At 43.1% G+C, this 19,397-nt stretch overlaps 1 protein-coding gene and 1 pseudogene across 1 annotated transcript; one reads left to right on the plus strand and one right to left on the minus strand.

Moving 5' to 3' along the window:
• Nucleotides 1-8,992: 8,992 nt before the first annotated feature.
• Nucleotides 8,993-10,034, minus strand: LOC123391317 (annotated as a pseudogene).
• Nucleotides 10,035-15,811: 5,777 nt separating this feature from the next.
• Nucleotides 15,812-16,750, plus strand: LOC101689731 (olfactory receptor 10H4-like). Its single transcript, XM_013060463.2, has one exon. It carries the CDS (start codon nt 15,821-15,823, stop codon nt 16,748-16,750), a length of 930 nt encoding a protein of 309 aa, XP_012915917.1. The 5' UTR covers nt 15,812-15,820.
• The last annotated feature ends 2,647 nt before the right edge of the window (nt 16,751-19,397 follow it).

Here is a 19,397-nt window from a genome sequence, read left to right on the forward strand (position 1 = left end):
CGACTTATCAAAAAGAAAAGAGAAAGGACCCAAATAAATAAAATCATGAATGAAAGAGGAGATATCACAACTAACACCAAAGAAATACAAACTATTATAAGAACATACTATGAGCAACTCTACGGCAATAAATTTGACAATCTGGAAGAAATAGATGCATTCCTAGAAACATATAAACTACCACAACTGAACGAGGAAGAAATAGAAAGCCTGAACAGACCCATAACCAGTAAGGAGATTGAAACAGTCATTAAAAATCTCCAAACAAACAAAAGCCCAGGGCCAGACGGCTTCCCGGGGGAATTCTACCAAACATTTAAAGAAGAACTAATTCCTATTCTCCTAAAACTGTTCCAAAAAATAGAAATGGAAGGAAAACTTCCAAACTCATTTTATGAGGCCAGCATCACCTTGATCCCAAAACCAGACAAGGATCCCACCAAAAAAGAGAGCTATAGACCAATATCCTTGATGAACACAGATGCGAAAATACTCAACAAAATACTAGCCAATAGGATTCAACAGTACATTAAAAAATTATTCACCACGACCAAGTGGGATTTATTCCAGGGCTGCAAGGTTGGTTCAACATCCGCAAATCAGTCAATGTGATACAACACATCAATAAAAGAAAGAACAAGAACCATATGATACTCTCAATAGATGCTGAAAAAGCATTTGACAAAGTACAACATCCCTTCCTGATCAAAACTCTTCAAAGTGTAGGGATAGAGGGCACATACCTCAATATCATCAAAGCCATCTATGAAAAACCCACCGCAAATATCATTCTCAATGGAGAAAAACTGAAAGCTTTTCCGCTAAGGTCAGGAACACAGCAGGGATGTTCATTATCACCACTGCTATTCAACATAGTACTAGAGGTCCTAGCCTCAGCAATCAGACAACAAAAGGAAATTAAAGGCATCCAAATCGGCAAAGAAGTAGTCAAATTATCACTCTTCGCAGATATGATACTATATGTGGAAAACCCAAAAGACTCCACTCCAAAACTGCTAGAACTTATACAGGAATTCAGTAAAGTGTCAGGATATAAAATCAATGCACAGAAATCAGTTGCATTTCTCTACACCAACAGCAAGACAGAAGAAAGAGATATTAAGGAGTCAATCCCATTTACAATTGCATCCAAAACCATAAGATACCTAGGAATAAACCTAACCAAAGAGACACAGAATCTATACTCAGAAAACTATAAAGTACTCATGAAAGAAATTGAGGAAGACACAAAGAAATGGAAAAATGTTCCATGCTCCTGGATTGGAAGAATAAATATTGTGAAAATGTCTATGCTACCTAAAGCAATCTACACATTTAATGCAATTCCTATCAAAGTACCATCCATCTTTTTCAAAGAAATGGAACAAATAATTCTAAAATTTATATGGAACCAGAAAAGACCTCGAATAGCCAAAGGGATATTGAAAAAGAAAGCCAACGTTTGGTGGCATCACAATTCCGGACTTCAAGCTCTATTACAAAGCTGTCATCATCAAGACAGCATGGTACTGGCACAAAAACAGACACATAGATCAATGGAACAGAATAGAGAGCCCAGAAATAGACCCTCAACTCTATGGTCAACTCATCTTCGACAAAGCAGGAAAGAATGTCCAATGGAAAAAAGACAGCCTCTTCAATAAATGGTGCTGGGAAAATTGGACAGCCACATGCAGAAAAATGAAATTGGACCATTTCCTTACACCACACACGAAAATAGACTCCAAATGGATGAAGGACCTCAATGTACGAAAGGAATCCATCAAAATCCTTGAGGAGAACACGGGCAGCAACCTCTTCGACCTCTGCCGCAGCAACATCTTCCTAGGAACAACGCAAAAGGCAAGGGAAGCAAGGGAAAAAATGAACTACTGGGATTTCATCAAGATCAAAAGCTTTTGCACAGCAAAGGAAACAGTTAACAAAATCAAAAGACAACTGACAGAATGGGAGAAGATATTTGCAAACTACATATCAGATAAAGGACTAGTGTCCAGAATCTATAAAGAACTTAGCAAACTCAACACCCAAAGAACAAATAATCCAATCAAGAAATGGGCAGAAGACATGAACAGACATTTCTGCAAAGAAGACATCCAGATGGCGAACAGACACATGAAAAAGTGCTCCATATCACTCGGCATCAGGGAAATACAAATCAAAACCACAATGAGATATCACCTCACACCAGTCAGAATGGCTAAAATCAACAAGTCAGGAAATGACAAATGCTGGCGAGGATGAGGAGAAAGGGGAACCCTCCTACACTGTTGGTGGGAATGCAAGCTGGTGCAGCCACTCTGGAAAACAGCATGGAGGTTCCTCAAAATGTTGAAAATAGAACTGCCCTATGACCCAGCAATTGCACTATTGGGTATTTACCCTAAAGATACAAATGTAGTGATCCAAAGGGACACATGCACCCGAATGTTTATAGCAGCAATGTCCACAATAGCCAAACTATGGAAAGAACCTAGATGTCCATCAACAGATGAATGGATCAAGAAGATGTGGTATATATACACAATGGAATACTATGCAGCCATCAAAAGAAATGAAGTCTTGCCATTTGCAACAACATGGATGGAACTAGAGCGTATCATGCTTAGTGAAATAAGTCAAGCGGAGAAAGACAACTATCATATGATCTCCCTGATATGAGGAAGTGGTGATGTAACATGGGGGCTTAAGTGGGTACGAGAAGAATAAATGAAACAAGATGGGATTGGGAGGGAGACAAACCATAAATGACTCTTAATCTCACAAAACAAACTGAGGGTTGCTGGGGGGAGGGGGTTTGGGAGAAGGGGGTGGGATTATGGACATTGGGGAGGGTATGTGCTTTGGTGAGTGCTGTGAAGTGTGTAAACCTGGTGATTCACAGACCTGTACCCCCGGGGATAAAAATATATGAAAAAAAAAGTAAAAAAAAAAACTAATGATATATAAGAGGGTTCCCCTTTCTCCACATCCTCTCCAACACATGTTGTTTCCTGTCTTGCTAATTTGGGCCATTCTAACTGGTGTAAGGTGGTATCTCAATGTGGTTTTTTTTTTTTTTTAAAGATTTTATTTATTTGACAGAGAGAGGCAGGCAGAGAGAGAGGAGGAAGCAGGCACCCTGCTGAGCAGAGAGCCCGATGTGGGACTCGATCCTAGGACCCTGAGATCATGACCCGAGCCGAAGGCAGCGGCTTAACCCACTGAGCCACCCAGGCGCCCCTCAATGTGGTTTTAATTTGCATCTCCCTGATGGCTAGTGATGATGAACATTTTTTCATGTGTCTGATAGCCATTTGCATGTCTTCATTGGAGAAGAGTCTGTTCATCTTCTGCCCATTTTTTGATATGATTATCTGTTTTGTGTGTGTTGAGTTTGAGGAGTTCCTTATAGATCCTGGATATCAACTTTTTGTCTGTACTGTTATTTGCAAATATCTTCTCTCATTCCGTGGGTTGCCTCTTTGTTTTCTTGACTGTTTCCTTTGCTGTGCAGAAGCTTTTGATTTTGAGGAAGTCCCAAAAGTTCATTTTCGCTTTTGTTTCCTTTGCCTTTGGAGATATGTTTTGAAAGAAGTTGCTGTGGCCAATGTCGAAGAGGTTACTGCCTATGTTCTCTAGGATTTTGATAGATCCCTGCCTCACATTGAGGTCTTTCATCCATTTTGAGTTTATGGTGCTGGGAAAATTGGATAGCTATGTATAGAGGAATGAAACTCAACCATTGTCTTACAACTCTTAGTTTTGTTGATCTGTTCTACTGTTCTTTTGGTTTCTATTTCATTTTTTTTATGCTCTAATCTTTATTATTTCTCTCCTCCTGTCTGGCTTAGGCTTTATTTGTTGTTTATTCTCCACCTCCTTTGAGTGTAAGTTTAGCTTGTGTGTTTAAGACCTTTCTTGTTTCTTGAAAATCCGTGTATTGCTATATACTTCCCCCAGAACCGTTTTTGCTGCATCTCAAAAATTTTGAACAGTTGTGTTTTCATTTTCATTTGTTTCCATGAATTTTTAAATTCTTCTTTAATTTCCTGGTTGACCCATTCATTCTTTTTTTTAAAATATGTTATTTATTTTATTTGAGAGAGAGAGAGAGAGCATGAGAAGGGTGAGGGTGAGAGGGAGAAGCAGACTCCCTGCCAAGCAGGTAGCCTGATGCAGGGCTTTATTCCAGGACTCTAGGATCATGACCTGAGCCAAAGGCAGTTGCTTAACCAACTGAGCCACCCAGGCGCCCCCATTCATTCTTTAGTAGGATGCTCTTTAGCCTCCATGTATTTAAGTTCTTTACAAATTTCCTCTTGTGATTGAGTTCCAGTTTCAAAGCACTGTGGTCCAAAAATACACAGGGAATGATCCCAGTCTTTGGTACTGGTTGAGACCTGGTTTGTGACCCAGGATGTGATCTATTCTGGAGAATGCTTCTTCTTCTTCTTTTTTTAATTGTGTTATGTTAATCACCATAATATACATCATTTGTTTTTGATGCAGTGTTCCAAGATTCACTGTGTATGTACAACACCCAGTGCTCCATGCAATACATGCCCTCCTTAATACCCACCACCAGGCTCGCCCATTCCCCCTACCCTACTCCCCTCTAAAACCTTCGGTTTGTTTCTTGGAGAATGTTTCATGTGCCCTAGAGAAGAATGTGTATTCTGTTTCTTTAGGATAGAATGTTCTGAATATAACTGTGAAGTCCATCTGGCCCAGTGTGTTATTCAAAGCCTTTACTTCCTTGTTGATCTTTTGCTTAGATGATCTGTCCACTGCAATGAGGGTGTATTAAATCCCCCACTATTATTATATTATTATCAATATATTTCATTGATTTTATTATTAATTGGCTTATATAATTGACTGCTCCCATGTTGGGGTATAAGTATTTATTTTTAAAACTATTATATTAGTTATTTGTCAGAGATAAAGAGATAAAGAGAGAGAACATAAGCAGCATGAGCAGCAGGTAGAGGGAGAAGCAGGCTCCCTGCTGAGCAGGGAGTGCGATTCAGGACTCGATTTCAGGACCCCGGGATCATGACCTGAGCCAAAGGCAGATGCTTAACTGACTGAGCCCCCCAGGCATCCCAAGGGACATAAATATTTATAATTGCTAGATCTTCTTATTGGATAGACCCTTTAATTATGATATAGTGCCCTTCTTCATCTCTTATTACAGTCTTTGGTTTAAAATCTGATTTGTCTGATATAAGGATTGTCACCCAGCTTTCTTTTGATGCCCATTAGCATGATAAATCACTTTCTACCCCTTCACTTTCAACCTGGAGGTGTCTTTGGGTCTAAAATGAGTCTCCTATAGACAGCATATTGATGGGTCTTGGTTTTTTTAATCCAATCTGATAACTTGTGTCTTTTCATTGGGTCCATTTAGCTCATTTACATTCTGAATATATAGTACTGTCTTTTAAATTATAACAAATGCACTAAGGAAAATAAACTATTTGTATCCTGGAAGATGGTTTACTATTTATAATTGCTCCCTTCTTTAGAAAGGATAGACCCTAAGGGAGATTTTCTATCTTATGTGAAGAAGCAGGGAGAGAGAAAGAGTAAGAGATTAAAAAAGAGAAAATGAACTCATGGGATAGGAGTCCTTTAAACTAATCTGAACAGAAATTTGCAAAAAATTGGATATGGTACAGAATCTGGGAAAGGAATGAAGAAGGAGGAGGAGGTTTGTAACAGGGCAATGTTCATCAGAGAGGGAGAGGGAAGAATGATAGAGGAAGGGACCAGAGGTAGAAGGATGGAGACAGAGAGAAATGAGGGCTAGAAGGGGGAGAGCAGTCATGCCTGGTTAGAACATAAAGGATGGTAATGTTATTAAAGGATGGTGACATGTTATGGAAATTCTTTTCCCTTTCCCCACATTACTTAAAAAAAAATCAATTTATCATTCCTGTGTTTTACTTGAATCTATCTGGGGGATGTGTTGTAGTCATGATGATATCTCAAGATGGTGCAAAACGAGATCAAGGGTGTGTACCCTTTTTATGTGTATGAGAAATGTTGGTGGAGGTCACACAACACAGACTGAATGGGTCCCATGGAAGTTTAAGTCTGTCTGACTCCCATGCTGGGGTTTAGGAAAGCCTATGTCTGAAGATCAAGGAAAGGGGCCTTCTGTGAATCTAAACTATTACTCAAAGGTGAGGGCCAGATATTAGAGTTGGAGGCAGAAGGTGTGTTTGTAACATTAAACGCACAGCCACCAGTCATCTTTTGAGCATACAAAGACTCTCATCAGAGAGTCACTGAACAAAGACACACAAAAGACCAAATATTAGTTTGAGTATATCACGAGAGGCAGATGTTAATGTAGCCTCTTTGACTTGGACCACCAGGAAAACAAGGATAGGGAAGAACTTGACCACAAGATGAAGTGGGGCTATCCAGTTTGGCCACAAGATACTAAACATTTCTACTGACAAAAAGAAGTGACTTTCCAAGACCCAGCTCTAAATTACCCTTATTCTCAGAAGTCTTCCAGCTGCCTCAATTCCAGGGAAGAGCCCTGGATTCCCACTCTGGGATACTCCAGCTCCTGCCTTCCCTCTGACCCTGCCCTGACCCCAAATGGTTGAGGGCATCTAATCCAGTCCTGTCTCTCCCAAAACTTGGAGATCCTAGTCCTCAGCAGGGGTTGGGGCTGACTGGACAGATAGAGACAGCAGTGAGCCTTGGTTATGTCAAGCTGTTGGAGGAAGAAGTAGAGGACACAAGTCCCTGGAGGCCTGATGATCCTCCTGGCCACTCCATACCCTGAGGGAAGCCTTACAGGTTGGTGTTCCAGGCAGGCCCAGGGGAGCAGCCTCCTGGGAAGCTGCAGCAGGGGTAAAGCACACAGCATGGGTTCCAGGAACTCCGAGGTCTGGCACCACACCTACCCCTGTGTGCTGCTGACAGAAGGCAGGAGAGCTTCTTCTACCCTCCCCTGCTGGCTGCTTCCTGGAAGAGGCAGCCCAGGCTGAGGGGAACCAGGAGGGACAGGTGACAATACTCATACAGTTGTGACCCAGACTCTGGATGAGGACAGGGCCTGGGATAAGGGTCTTATATCACATAAGACAGACTCTTAGCCTTGGGTAGCTGCTAGGAGTCCTCTTGGGCTGCCCATTCTGGATCCTGTGTTCCTTACCCAACATAGTGACCTCTGCAGCTTCTAGCTCTGCAGTCTTTTTGAGGGCAGATTCTGTACATGTGCATGCACACACACATGCACACACACACAGGAAATGTTTGTACATGTCTGGAGGCCCCTTTAGTTGTCAGAGTTCATGGGGAGGGAAGGGACGCTACTGGCATGGTGAGTGGAGGTCAGGGTTTTTGCTTTTGCTAAACCTTGTACAATCAGGTATTCTTGTGGTCCATTTGTTCCAGTTAGTGAACAAATATGGTTACATTATTAACTCAGCCCACAGATCATTAGGGTTCACTGTCTGTGTTACACAATTCTTGTGTTTTGGCAAATGTATAGTGACTTGTACACACCATTACAACATCATCCAGAATAGTTTCAGGTGCTCTAATTTTCATGTGCCTGATGGAATTATGCTTGAATGTTCATCTGCTTTAGCTTCATAATGTATTATTTGCTTCAGGGGTACAGGTCTGTGAATCATCAGGCTTACACATTTCACAGCACTCACCATATCACATACCATCCTCAATGTCCGTAACCCAACCACCCTATCCCTATCTCCCCAACCCCAGAAACCCTCAGTTGTTTCATGAGATTAAGAGTCTCTTATGGTTTGGAGACATGTCTTGAAAGAAGTTGCTGTGGCCGATGTCAAAGATGTTATTGCCTATGTTCTCCTCTGGGATTTTGGTAGATTCCTGCCTCATATTGAGATCTTTTATCCATTTTGAGTTTATCTTTGTGTAAAAAAAAAAAAAAAAAAAAAAAACAAAAACAAAACACAAACAAACAAACAAACAAAAATTAAAAAAACAATAATGTTAAACTTCTCCAAAGCCAAAAAATAAAGGGGGGGGGGGAGACAGAGACAGAGACTCTTGTGGTTTGTATGACCCACATTCATTACTATTCACATTTTTGAAATGCAGAAAATGCATTGCATGGAGCACTGGGTGTTGTACATAAGCAATGAACTTGGAACACGGCATCAAAAACTAATATATTTTATGGTGACTAACATAACACAACAAAAAAATTTAAGAAGGGGACCCACTGGGTGGCTCAGTGGGTTAAGCCTCTGCCTTTGGATCAGGTCATGATCTCAGGGATCAAAGCAGGCTCCCCGATGAGCAGAGCCCCGCTGAGCAGAGCATTGTCTGGGGCTCTCTGCTCAGCAAGGAGCCTGCTTCCTCCTCTTATTCTGCCTGCCTCTCTGCCTACTTGTGATCTCTTTCTCTGTCAAATAAATAAATAAAATCTTTAAACAAAATAAAACTAAATTTAAAAAGAAAAAAAGAAATGCAGAAAATGCAAATCTGAGAGATGATTTCTCCCCAGCCACACTGCCCTGAAGTGGTGAGGCAGGAATCCATTATAATCTGCACGTGTGTGCTGTTGGTGATCAGGAATGCATCTCTCTCAGGTGCCTGCAGAAAGAAGTGTGGTCATGACTGTGAGGGCAAAGCTGTCTTTAGAAGGAATAGACAGCTTTCAGGGAAGAGAGCAGGTGCAGCCCTAGGCATACATCCCTTTCACACAGCCAGAGAGAAACCACAGTGCACAATAACCAAAATATAATACCAAGCATGCATCCATCACCTATGGGTGTTGTATTTTCATATCCTTGAAACCCTACAACAGTCATGTAGAGACAGATGTTATTATTCCCAGCCCTCTTGGTGGTCCAAGCCAAAGAATCCACATTAACATCTGCCTCTCTGTGATATAATCAAACTCATATTTGGTCTCTTGTGTGTCTTTGCTTACTGACCATCTGATGAGAGTCTGTCCTTACTATCAAACTGGCCATCAAGAGCTTAGGGGAATGAATTTTCTCTGGAAGTTTTTCTTTATGGCATTCTTTGATGATGATGATGATGATGACGACGACGACGACGATGGCAATGATCATGCTTTGCAAGTCACCATACGGTACATCCTTAGGTTTTGATGTAGTGTTCCATGATTCATTGTTTGCATATAACATTCAGTAGTCCATGCAATACGCGTCCTCCTTAATACCCATCACTGGGCTCAACTATCCCACCACACGCCTCTACTCTAAAACCCTCAGTTTGATTTCCAGAGTCGATAGTCTCTCAGGGTTCATCTCCTCCTCTAATTCCCCCCTTGTTCTTCCCTTCCTTCCCTAATGTCCTCTGCTATTCCTTATTTTCCGTAAATAAGTGAAGCCATATAATCGTCTTTCTCTGCTTGACTTATTTCACTTAGCATAATCTCTCCAGTTATATTTCTATGGCATTCTTGAGCATCTTATGAGGCTAAAAATGATCAGCTGAGAAAGGGGGTGAAGACTGTAGGTGATGGCCCTCAAAATGTTATGGTCTATAGAAGGCGGGCCCTTGGGCTTGAGGTAGATAATGGAGGCAAAACCATAGTGCACAATGACCACAGTGAGGTGGGACACACATGAGGAGAAGGTCTTGTGCTGTCCTCAGCTGAGGGGATCCTCAATATGGCAGCAACAATGAAAACATAGAAGAGGATGATTAAGAATAAACAGCACATCAGAGCTGTAACACTTACTAGGACCACAACCAAGGTAACAGAGGATGTCTTATTCCCACAGCCAACGTTAGGAGGGAAAGCATGTTGTAGAAAAAATCATGGATTACTTTAGACCCACAGAAGGTGAGGTGAAAAACTATCAGGGTCACCATCATCCCTATGACCAAGAGACCAGCCCAGGACCGGCACATGGCATGGCACAGTCATGTGGACTCATGAACACATTGTACCTCAGGGAGTGACAGATGGCCACATAGGTGTCATTGCCCATGTAAATGAACAGAAAAGAGTGCTGTATGTTCTCACAGTTATTTGCCCTCATTTATTCATTCATATAGTCAAGAAATATTATTGAAGGCTTATTCTATATGGAAATATTCTAGGTGCTCAAATCCAATAACCAAGGGCAAGGGCTCTGCTCTGTCCTTTTCATGGTCCACAGGGGAAGCTGTCATATAACCAAAGAAGACAGCACAGAGTAATCAGAGGAGTGTTTGAGACAGCCTAGGGATCTGGAGAAGCTAAGTGTGGGTCTCAGACCCAACCTGGGATTTAGAGTCTTTGAAATTGGTGATGTCTACAGGGAGACCTGAAGGGTGAGTAGGTATGATTCAGATGACCAGACAGGTGGAAAAGGGGTTTCCAGACAGAGAGGTCAGCAAGTACAAAGTCTCAGGGTGAAAAAGGCAGAGTGCACTTGGGACAGTGGTATGTTCAGTGCACCAGAGAGAGTTGGAGGTCGCTAGTGTGTTTTTAGAATTGAAGGCATATAGGTGGGAAGGTCATGGGCATGCAAGACAGTGGTGTCCAATTGAGGAGTTTGTTTTAAGGGGAATGGAGACTAATAAATGTTTTTTAAATTCATAAAGGGAAGAGCTGTATTCCATTACGTGAACATTCTCATGGATATTTCCAGTTGGGGCTTCCTATGAGGGTGTTCTTATGACATCTAGTACATGTCCTTTGGCAGATTAATACTTATATGTTGTGTTGGTTCTATAGTTAGGTGTGTAAATACTGACTCATAGGGAATACCTATGTTCAGCTTGAATAGATGCTGCGAAACAGTTTTCCAAAGTGGTCAGATTCCTGTTTGTAGAGCCCTCTTCTAGTTGGTGTGAGGGAAGCAGCCTGCTGAGGGCAGGCAGAGTGAGCAGATGCAGGAAAAGATGAGGAGAGGTGCATGAGGGCATCTTGGATGGGGTGGGGTGGCAAGTTGAGGCTGATTTCAGATGTAGAAGGGACAATGTTTCTGACAGAACAAAGGGAGAGAAAGTGAACTATTTCTGCCTCTAATACTCAAGACACCAAATGTGTAAATTCTTTCCACACCAATACCAATTCTCCAACTATCCAGACACCACCTTGTTGTCTGATAATTGTGTTCTGACACTAACAACCTGGAGATGTCAGTCACACATATTTACTGCCCAGGGAACCTGCACTTCTTTCTGATGGGGGTTTCCACACTCCTTAGTTTGAATACTTTGCTAGAATGGCTCTCAGAAATCAGGAAAATGCAACACTTACTCTTCCCACTTTATTATGAATTAACAACTCAAGAACAGAAAAATAAAAGAGATGTATGGAGGAAAGAGTGAGGAACTTCCATGCCCTCGCTGCACACACCACCCTCTAGCACTGCTATGTGTTCACGAGCTGGGAAGGTTTCTGAATTCCAGGGTTTAGGGAGTTTTATGAGGGTTTGATGACAAAGACACGATTAATTAAATCATTCATCATCAGTATTGAATATCAATCTGTATCCCCTCCCCTCCCTGGAGGTTCCAATTCACTAATCATCCCTTGGTTGTTCTGGTGAGCAGCCCCCTTCCTAAAACTATCCAGGTGTCCTCAGCCACCACTCATCTCAGTAGCATACAGAAGCCACTATATTACTCTTGAGACAAGAGCATAGGGGGTCTATCTCAGGAACTGGACAAAAAGCAAATGTGTTATTAGAGCCCAAGAATGCACATGCTAAATAGATTCACTGGCTTGGATCACCGTGACAACAGAGAAAAGTTAAGTCAACCAATGAAGAAGTGGAGCTATCCAGTTTGGTCAGAAGACTCTGAACACTTCCAAAGACCAAGGGAAAACAGTCTCCAAGACCAACCTCTAAATTACCCTTATTCTGGAAAGCCTTGGCCCCAGGGTAGAGCCCTGGATTCCCACTCTGGGCTACTCCAGCTCCTGCCTTCCCTCTGTCCCTGTCCTGACCCCAAGTGGTTGAAGGCATCTAATCTTGCCCCGTCTCCCTCAACAATGGGAGCTCCTAGTCCTCAGCAGGGACTGGGTCTCTCTGGGCAGAGAGAGACAGAAGGGAGCCTTGATCATCTTGGAGTGTTGGAGGAAGGAATAGTAGCTGCTAGTCCCTGGAGGTCCCCTGATGATCCTCCTAGCCTCTCAAGAACCTGAGAGCAGAACTTGCAGGTTGGTATCCTAGGGAAGTCCTGGGGAGCAGCCAGCTGGGAAGCTACAGTAGGGGTAAAGCACACAGCATCAGTTCCAGGAGCCCTGACGTCTGGCCCCACACCTGCCCCTGTGTGCTGCCCTCCCTTGCTGCTTACTTCCTGGAAGAGGCAGCCCAGGCTGAGAAAGACCAGGAGGGACAGGTAGGTGGCAATAATCATGCAGTTGTGGGAAGCAAGGCCCAGACTGGTGATGGGGACAGGGTCTGGGAGAAGGGTCATTAGACAGGCTCTTAGCCTTGGGCAACTGCTGGGGGTCTTCTTAGGTTGACCATTCTGGGTCTTAAGTTCTTTCTCAGCCTAGTGCCCATTGCAGCTTGTAAGTCTGCATTCTTGTTTGGGGCTCCTACCCCCCCCTCCTCAAATGTTTGTACATGCATGAAGGACCTTTTTGTTGTCCCTGCTCCTGAGGAGGTAAGGGATGCTACTGGCATCTGGTGAGTGGAGGCCAGGTTTGCTGATAAAGATTGTACAATCTGGTATTCTTGTGGTGCCATTGTTCCAGTTGGTGAACCAATAGGGATAAATTATTATTAACTCAACCCACAGGTTACATTAGGGTTCACTGTCTACATTTTACATTCTTGGGTTTGGGCAAATGTACAGTGATTTGTACACACCATTATGGCATCATCCAGAATATTTCAGGTGCTTTAAATTTCATGTACCCAAATGGACTTATGCTAGAGTGTTCATGTGCTCATGCTTCATTCACTCAAGATCATTTTACAAGTTCATTTATTATGCTGCTGTGGGCATCAAACTCTGGAGCTCTAGTAGTTGCATCCAGCCCATGTGACCTGCCCTCTTTCCACTTATGGACAAGCACTTTCCACATTCCTCACTACAAGCAATGCTACAAAATATTCCCTGACATGTTCCCTTATAAATACCTATCAGCAATGGAGATAGGTACTCAGGAGTACATGTGCTAGTGCACAGAGCACAGGAACTATTAATTTTAACCCTCTAGTTCTCACAGGCAGTGCACTAATACTGCTTTCTCCCCATACCTGATAGCACTAGGCACTTTCTAGTTTGGGACCTTAAATACGTAGATACTGAATTTCCACTGCATTTCTCTTCCTTTCTCTCCCTTCCTCTCTCTCTCTCTCTTTCTCTTTCTTTTTAGCATGTTTTCATTTGCTTGTGTTATACCCAATGTGAGCTCTCTCTTCACACCTTTGCTCATTTCTGCATTGAGATTTCTACTCCTTGTAGATGGAACTGGTTTTTTGTTTATTCCACATCATATTCCCTGCTCAGTCGTGGACAATGACAGTGATCTTTCCTCACCTTTCCATCTACTCTTAGCTGGATCCACAACATCATTTATTGAACAAATACTCTTCCTGTTGATGTTTTCATTTTTTCAAAAATACCTAATGTTTGTGTTTCTGACGTTCTCCAACCCTAGATCAACAAAATTCTTCTCCTATACCTTCTCCTATTAACTTCCCATGGTCATATTTCATATTTATGTCTTGAATCCTGGAATCCACCTTTGCATATGGTCTTGGGCAGAAGTTCAGATTGAGTTTGCTTCATCAAAGGACCAGTTTTACCACCACAAACTCCTAAACAATCCAGCTCTTCCCTTTGACTTGTGCTCCCACCTTTAGCACATATTAAGCTGTGACTCATGCGGGGATATTTTCTGAGGTATCCGATCAATTTGATCAGTGTCTGTGTCTGTTCCAGGTTCACACTTAAAAATGACTATGATGTGTATAATGTCTATGATGAGTCTTCACACCTTCCAGAGCATTTCTTTCCTATTGACTCCACTTTTAGAAGAATAGTATGGTTTTGCACTGACCTTAGTTTTCAGAAGGGATTTGAGGAAACCGTTATGAGATATACAGCTGACTCACTGAAAGTGTAGTTGCTCTGGTGCTCTGATTTGAGGAAGAGGTGTTATTGTTTCCGTACCCACCTACCTCATCTGAGAGTGTAGATCTTTCTCTATGTATTCAAATCACCTGCATTTTATTAATGTTAAAAATTTCCATGTGCTTGATTGATTCCTAGATATTTTACAACAGAGGCTTCCAAAGTGTGATATGAGGACCCTGGGGTCCCAGAGACCATTTTGGGGGGACCATCAGGTTCTCAGTTTTCCAATGAAGGTGAGGATGTATTTTCATCATATGCTTCAACTACAGCCACATATTGCCACAGCCTGAATGAAGAAGAAGATACAAGCATTATCTTGTTTCCCACCCAGCCAGCCTGGGACAAATTTGCTAAAATGTAAAAAGAAGAATAAGGAGGAGATGGAGAAGGAGCAGAAGAAGGAGGAAGAAGGGGAGGAGAAGAAGAAGAGGAGGAGGAGGAGGAGGAGGAGGAGGAGGAAGGAGGAGGAGGAAGAGGAGGAGGAGGAGAAACCCCTCTTGTCACTAAATGTTAATTTTGTAAAAGTAGCTACTTTCCTAAATAGTTGTTACTTACATTGACATTGAACAGGTAGATTCTTCCTTAAAATGTATCCATAATTGGATATTGTCAGAAAATCTGTGTTTCTTTCTAATCTGGTGAACATGGGGGAGTGATAATGCCCCCAAACAAAAGCGCTTTAGAGGCTCAACTTTTCTTAAGTGTAAAGAAGTCGCCGGACCGAAATGCTAGAGAGCTGTTTCTTTATACTTTGTGTCACTCCTGGGAATGGTATCTTACTTTTTACTTCAAATTCATACTTTTTTTTTTTAATTTTTTATTTTTTATAAACATATATTTTTATCCCCAGGGGTACAGGTCTGTGAATCACCAGGTTTACACACTTCACAGCACTCACCAAATCACATACCCTCCCCAATGTCCATAATCCCACCCCCTTCTCCCAAACCCCCTCCCCCCGGCAACCCTCAGTTTGTTTTGTGAGATTAAGAGTCACTTATGGTTTGTCTCCCTCCCAATCCCATCTTGTTTCGTTTATTCTTCTACCCACTTAATCCTCCATGTTGCATCACCACTTCCTCATATCAGGGAGATCATATGATAGTTGTCTTTCTCTGCTTGACTTATTTCGCTAAGCATGATACGCTCTAGTTCCATCCATGTTGTTGCAAATGGCAAGATTTCATTTCTTTTGATGGCTGCATAGTATTCCATTGTGTATATATACCACATCTTCTTGATCCATTCATCTGTTGATGGACATCTAGGTTCTTTCCATAGTTTGGCTATTGTGGACATATAGCAGCAATGTCCTCAAATTCATACTTTTAATGATGACTAGTGGTGTAATTCTATGAGAAATACTGGTTTTTAGAAGCAAATCTTGTCTTCTACAGCTCAGTGCTCTCTCACACTGGGTATGTTCTGATTTCATTCTTTTGCTTTTTCTGTCAGATGAGCGGGTCTCTTCTTTTCCAATTCTTACATATCTTCTTTCTTTTCCTTCCTTAGAGCACCACTCACGGCTTTCAGTTCCATGCTAAAGAACAGCAGAAACAGTGAGTATCCTTGTCACTTTCCCAATCCTAACACACCGTATCTAAAGTTCCTCCATTTTGTAGATTTTTCAAGGTTATTGTTATACAGATTCACTATCTTTATTATTTTTATTCTGGTCACCTTCATTTCCTCCATGATCTGAGCAGATGCAGCATCCGAGGCTGGTCAGAACTATAGCATGGTGTCTGAATTCATCCTTCTGGGTTTCTCCAACCTCCCACAGCATCTCCTGCCCGTCCTCTTTTTGCTGTACCTGCTGATGTACCTGTTCACCCTGTTGGGGAACCTGCTCATCATGGTCACTGTCTGGAATGAGCAGAGCCTGCACACACCCATGTACCTCTTCTTATGTGCCCTGTCTACCTCCGAGATTCTGTTCACTGTTGCTGTCACACCTCGCATGCTGGTTGACATGCTCTCCAGCCACCATTCCATCAGCTTTGTGGCCTGTGCCAGTCAGATGTTCTTCTCTTTCACATTTGGCTTCACCCACTCCTTCCTGCTTATGATCATGGGCTATGACCGCTACGTGGCCATCTGCCACCCCCTGCGCTACAACATGCTCATGAGCACCCGCACCTGTGCCCGTCTGGTGTCCTGGACCTGGGCTGGTGGCTCAGTCATGGGGATGATGGTGACCCTGATAGTTTTTCACCTCACCTTCTGTGGGTCTAATGTGATCCATCATTTTGGCTGCCACGTGTTTTCCCTCCTAAAGTTGGCCTGTGGGAAGGAGACATCTTCTGTCACCCTGGGTGTGATCCTGGTGTGTGTCACAGCTCTGATGGGATGTTTATTCCTCATCATGCTCTCCTATGTCTTCATTGTGGCTGCCATATTGAGGATCCCTTCAGGTGAAGGCAGGCACAAGACCTTCTCCACATGTGTGTCCCACCTCACTGTGGTCATTGTGCACTATGGTTTTGCCTCCATGATCTACCTCAAGCCCAAGGGATCCCATTCTATGGACAGTAATACTCTGATGGCCACCACCTATACAGTCTTCACTCCCTTTCTCAGCCCAATCATTTTCAGCCTCAGGAATAAGGAGCTCAAGAATGCCATAAAGAAAAGCTTCCAGAGAAAATTCAGTCCCCTAAGCTCCTGATGGCCAGTTTGGTCAAGAGGAAATATGATAGCAGATCTGGGAATAGTAATGACTGTCTCCATAGGACTGTTGTAGAGATTTAGCATTTGAGAATACTACATAGGTATCGTGAGATGCATCCATAGATGTTGGATGCATGGTAGGTGTTCTTTTTTTCCCCTTCAGTTTGTTTTCAATTTGTTCCCTCTTGTATAGCCTCTAGTGATTACCATCTCTCGTTCTTGACACCATGTGATGAAGTCCATCCCAGTACCTATGTCTAAGAATGTATTATTTACCTATGGGCCAGTGGGGGGCATCACAATGATGTGTCCGGCCACTGATGGCAATGATTCTTCTTGCATGGACAAGTAGGGCAGAACTTCCCCTCCTCCACCATAAGGACAACAAGAGTAAGCAAAATGATAAATTCCACCAGCATTGGGGCTTTTCTTATTAGGCACTGTGTCCAGTGTTGTATAGGTATTATCTTTAAATTATAACATATGCACAAGAGAAAATAAACTATTTGTCTCCAAGAAGATGGCTGACTATAGTTTCCGCTGTCTTTGGAGGGGATTGACCCCCAATAAGTTTCTATGTTGATCTTAGTTGACTGAAGGATGTCTGAATGTGAAGTAAAGAGAAAGAGGAGGGGAGTGAGAGGGAAAGAGCTAAGGGAGGAGATGTTCAGTGTTTGGATAAGAACATGCAGAATATTAAAACTGTGTTGCTAACTGACATCTTATGGAAATCCCTTTCCCTTTTCCCCACATTACCTTCAGTACAACATCAAGTTCTCATTCCTGTTTCACTTGAATCTATCTAGAGCATTTGCTGAGAGCACAGTGCTATCTCAAATGACAGAAGAGAGGTCAATGGTATGGGTACTATTATTATGCAGAGGAGAAATGCTGGTGGTGGTCACACAACACTTGAATGAAGGGGGTCACATGGAATGTTAGGCCTGTCTGATTCCCATGCTGGGGGTTTGGTAAAGCATATGTCTGAGCATATGCTCAGACCTTCCTGGATCTTCCTGGATCTTCCTGGAAAACTATTACTCAAAGATGAGGCCAGCAGATACCTTGTAATGTTAAACCCACAGCCTCCCGTCATCTCATGAGCATACAAAGACTCTCATCAGATGGGCAGTAAACTAAGAAACACAAGAAACAAAATATTAGTTTGACTGTATCACAGAGAGGCAGATATTAATGTAGATTCTTTGGCCTGGACTACCAGGAAAACAGGGATAGGGAAGAACTTGACCATAAGGAGAGATGGGGCCTCCAGCCCCCATTAATCTTATTAGCATACAGAAGCTACTATTATCACTCCTGAGACAGGGGCTTAGGGGCTGTGTCTTAGGAACTGGACAAAGACCAAATATGTTATTACATCCCAAGGATGCACATACTAATGTGAATTCTCTGGCTGGATCACCATGACAACACAGGGTAACTCCACCAAGAGGAGAAGCAGGGCTTTCCACTTTGGCCAGAAGACCCTGAACACTTCCATTCACCAAGAGAAGAGACTTTCCAAGACCCAGCTCTAAATTACCTTTATTCTGGGAAGCCTTCCAGCTACCTTGACCCCAGGGCAGAGCCCTGAATTCCCACTCTGGGCCACTCCAGCTCCTTTCTTCCCCTCTGACCCTGCTCTGACCCCCACTGGCTGAGGGCATCTAATCCAGTCCTGTCTCTCCCAAGACTGGGAGTTCCTAGGCCTCAGCAGGGGCTGGGGCGCTCAGGGCAGAGAGAACAATAGGGAGCCTTGGTTGCGTTGGGCTACTGGAGGAAGGAATAGAGGCTGCGGGTCCCCAGAGGCCCTCTGATGATCTTCCTGGCCTCTCCAGACTCAGGGCAGACCTTGCATGTTGGTGTCCCAGGAAGGCCCTGGGGAGCAGCCTGTTGGGAAGTTGCATCAGGGGTAAAGTACGGAGCATCCAGGAGCCCCAAGGTCTGGCCCCACACCTGCCGCTGTGTGCCACTGACAGCCTCAGGCAGGGGAGCTTCTTCTGCCGTCCCCTGCTGGCTGCTTCCTGGAAGAGATAGCCCAGGCTGAGGAGGACCAGGAGGAACAGGGTAGGTGGTGATATTCGTACAGTTGTGGGGAGCAAGACCGAAACTTGGGATGGGGACAGAGTCTAGGAGGAGGGTCATAAGATAGGCTTTTAGCCTTGGGGAACTGCTGGGGTTATTCTCAGGTTGCCCACTCTGGGTCCTGGACACACAGCCTAGTGCCCTTTGCAGCCTCTAAGTCTGCATTCTTATTTGGGACTGATTCTGCACATCCAGTGCAAAATGTTTGTACTTGCCTGAAGGACCTCCTGGTTATCAGAGCTCATGGGGAGGGAGGGGATGCTACTGGCATCTGGTGAGTTGAGGCCAGCGTTGCTGAAGGCTGTACAATCTGGTATTCTTGTGGTACATTTGTTCCAGTTGGTGATTCAATATGGATAGATACATAATTATTAACTTAACTTATATTATATTATATTAGGGTTGACTGTGTTACCCATCCTTGGGTTTTGAGAAACATATAGAAACATGTATACCCTATTACAGCATCATCCAGAGTAATTTCAGGTGCTCTATTTTTCATGGGCCCAATGGAATTATGCTAGAGTGTTTATCTGCTTTTGCTTCATTTACTTAAGATC

Source organism: Mustela putorius, unplaced genomic scaffold (assembly GCF_011764305.1).
Source record: "Mustela putorius furo isolate JIRA1106 unplaced genomic scaffold, ASM1176430v1.1 tig00000095_pilon_pilon_pilon, whole genome shotgun sequence".
Lineage (NCBI taxonomy): Eukaryota > Metazoa > Chordata > Mammalia > Carnivora > Mustelidae > Mustela > Mustela putorius.

Excerpts from the sequence above, each read along its gene's own strand:
- LOC101689731 (XM_013060463.2), top strand. The coding sequence starts at position 15,821 with ATGGTGTCTGAATTCATCCTTCTGGGTTTCTCCAACCTCCCACAGCAT.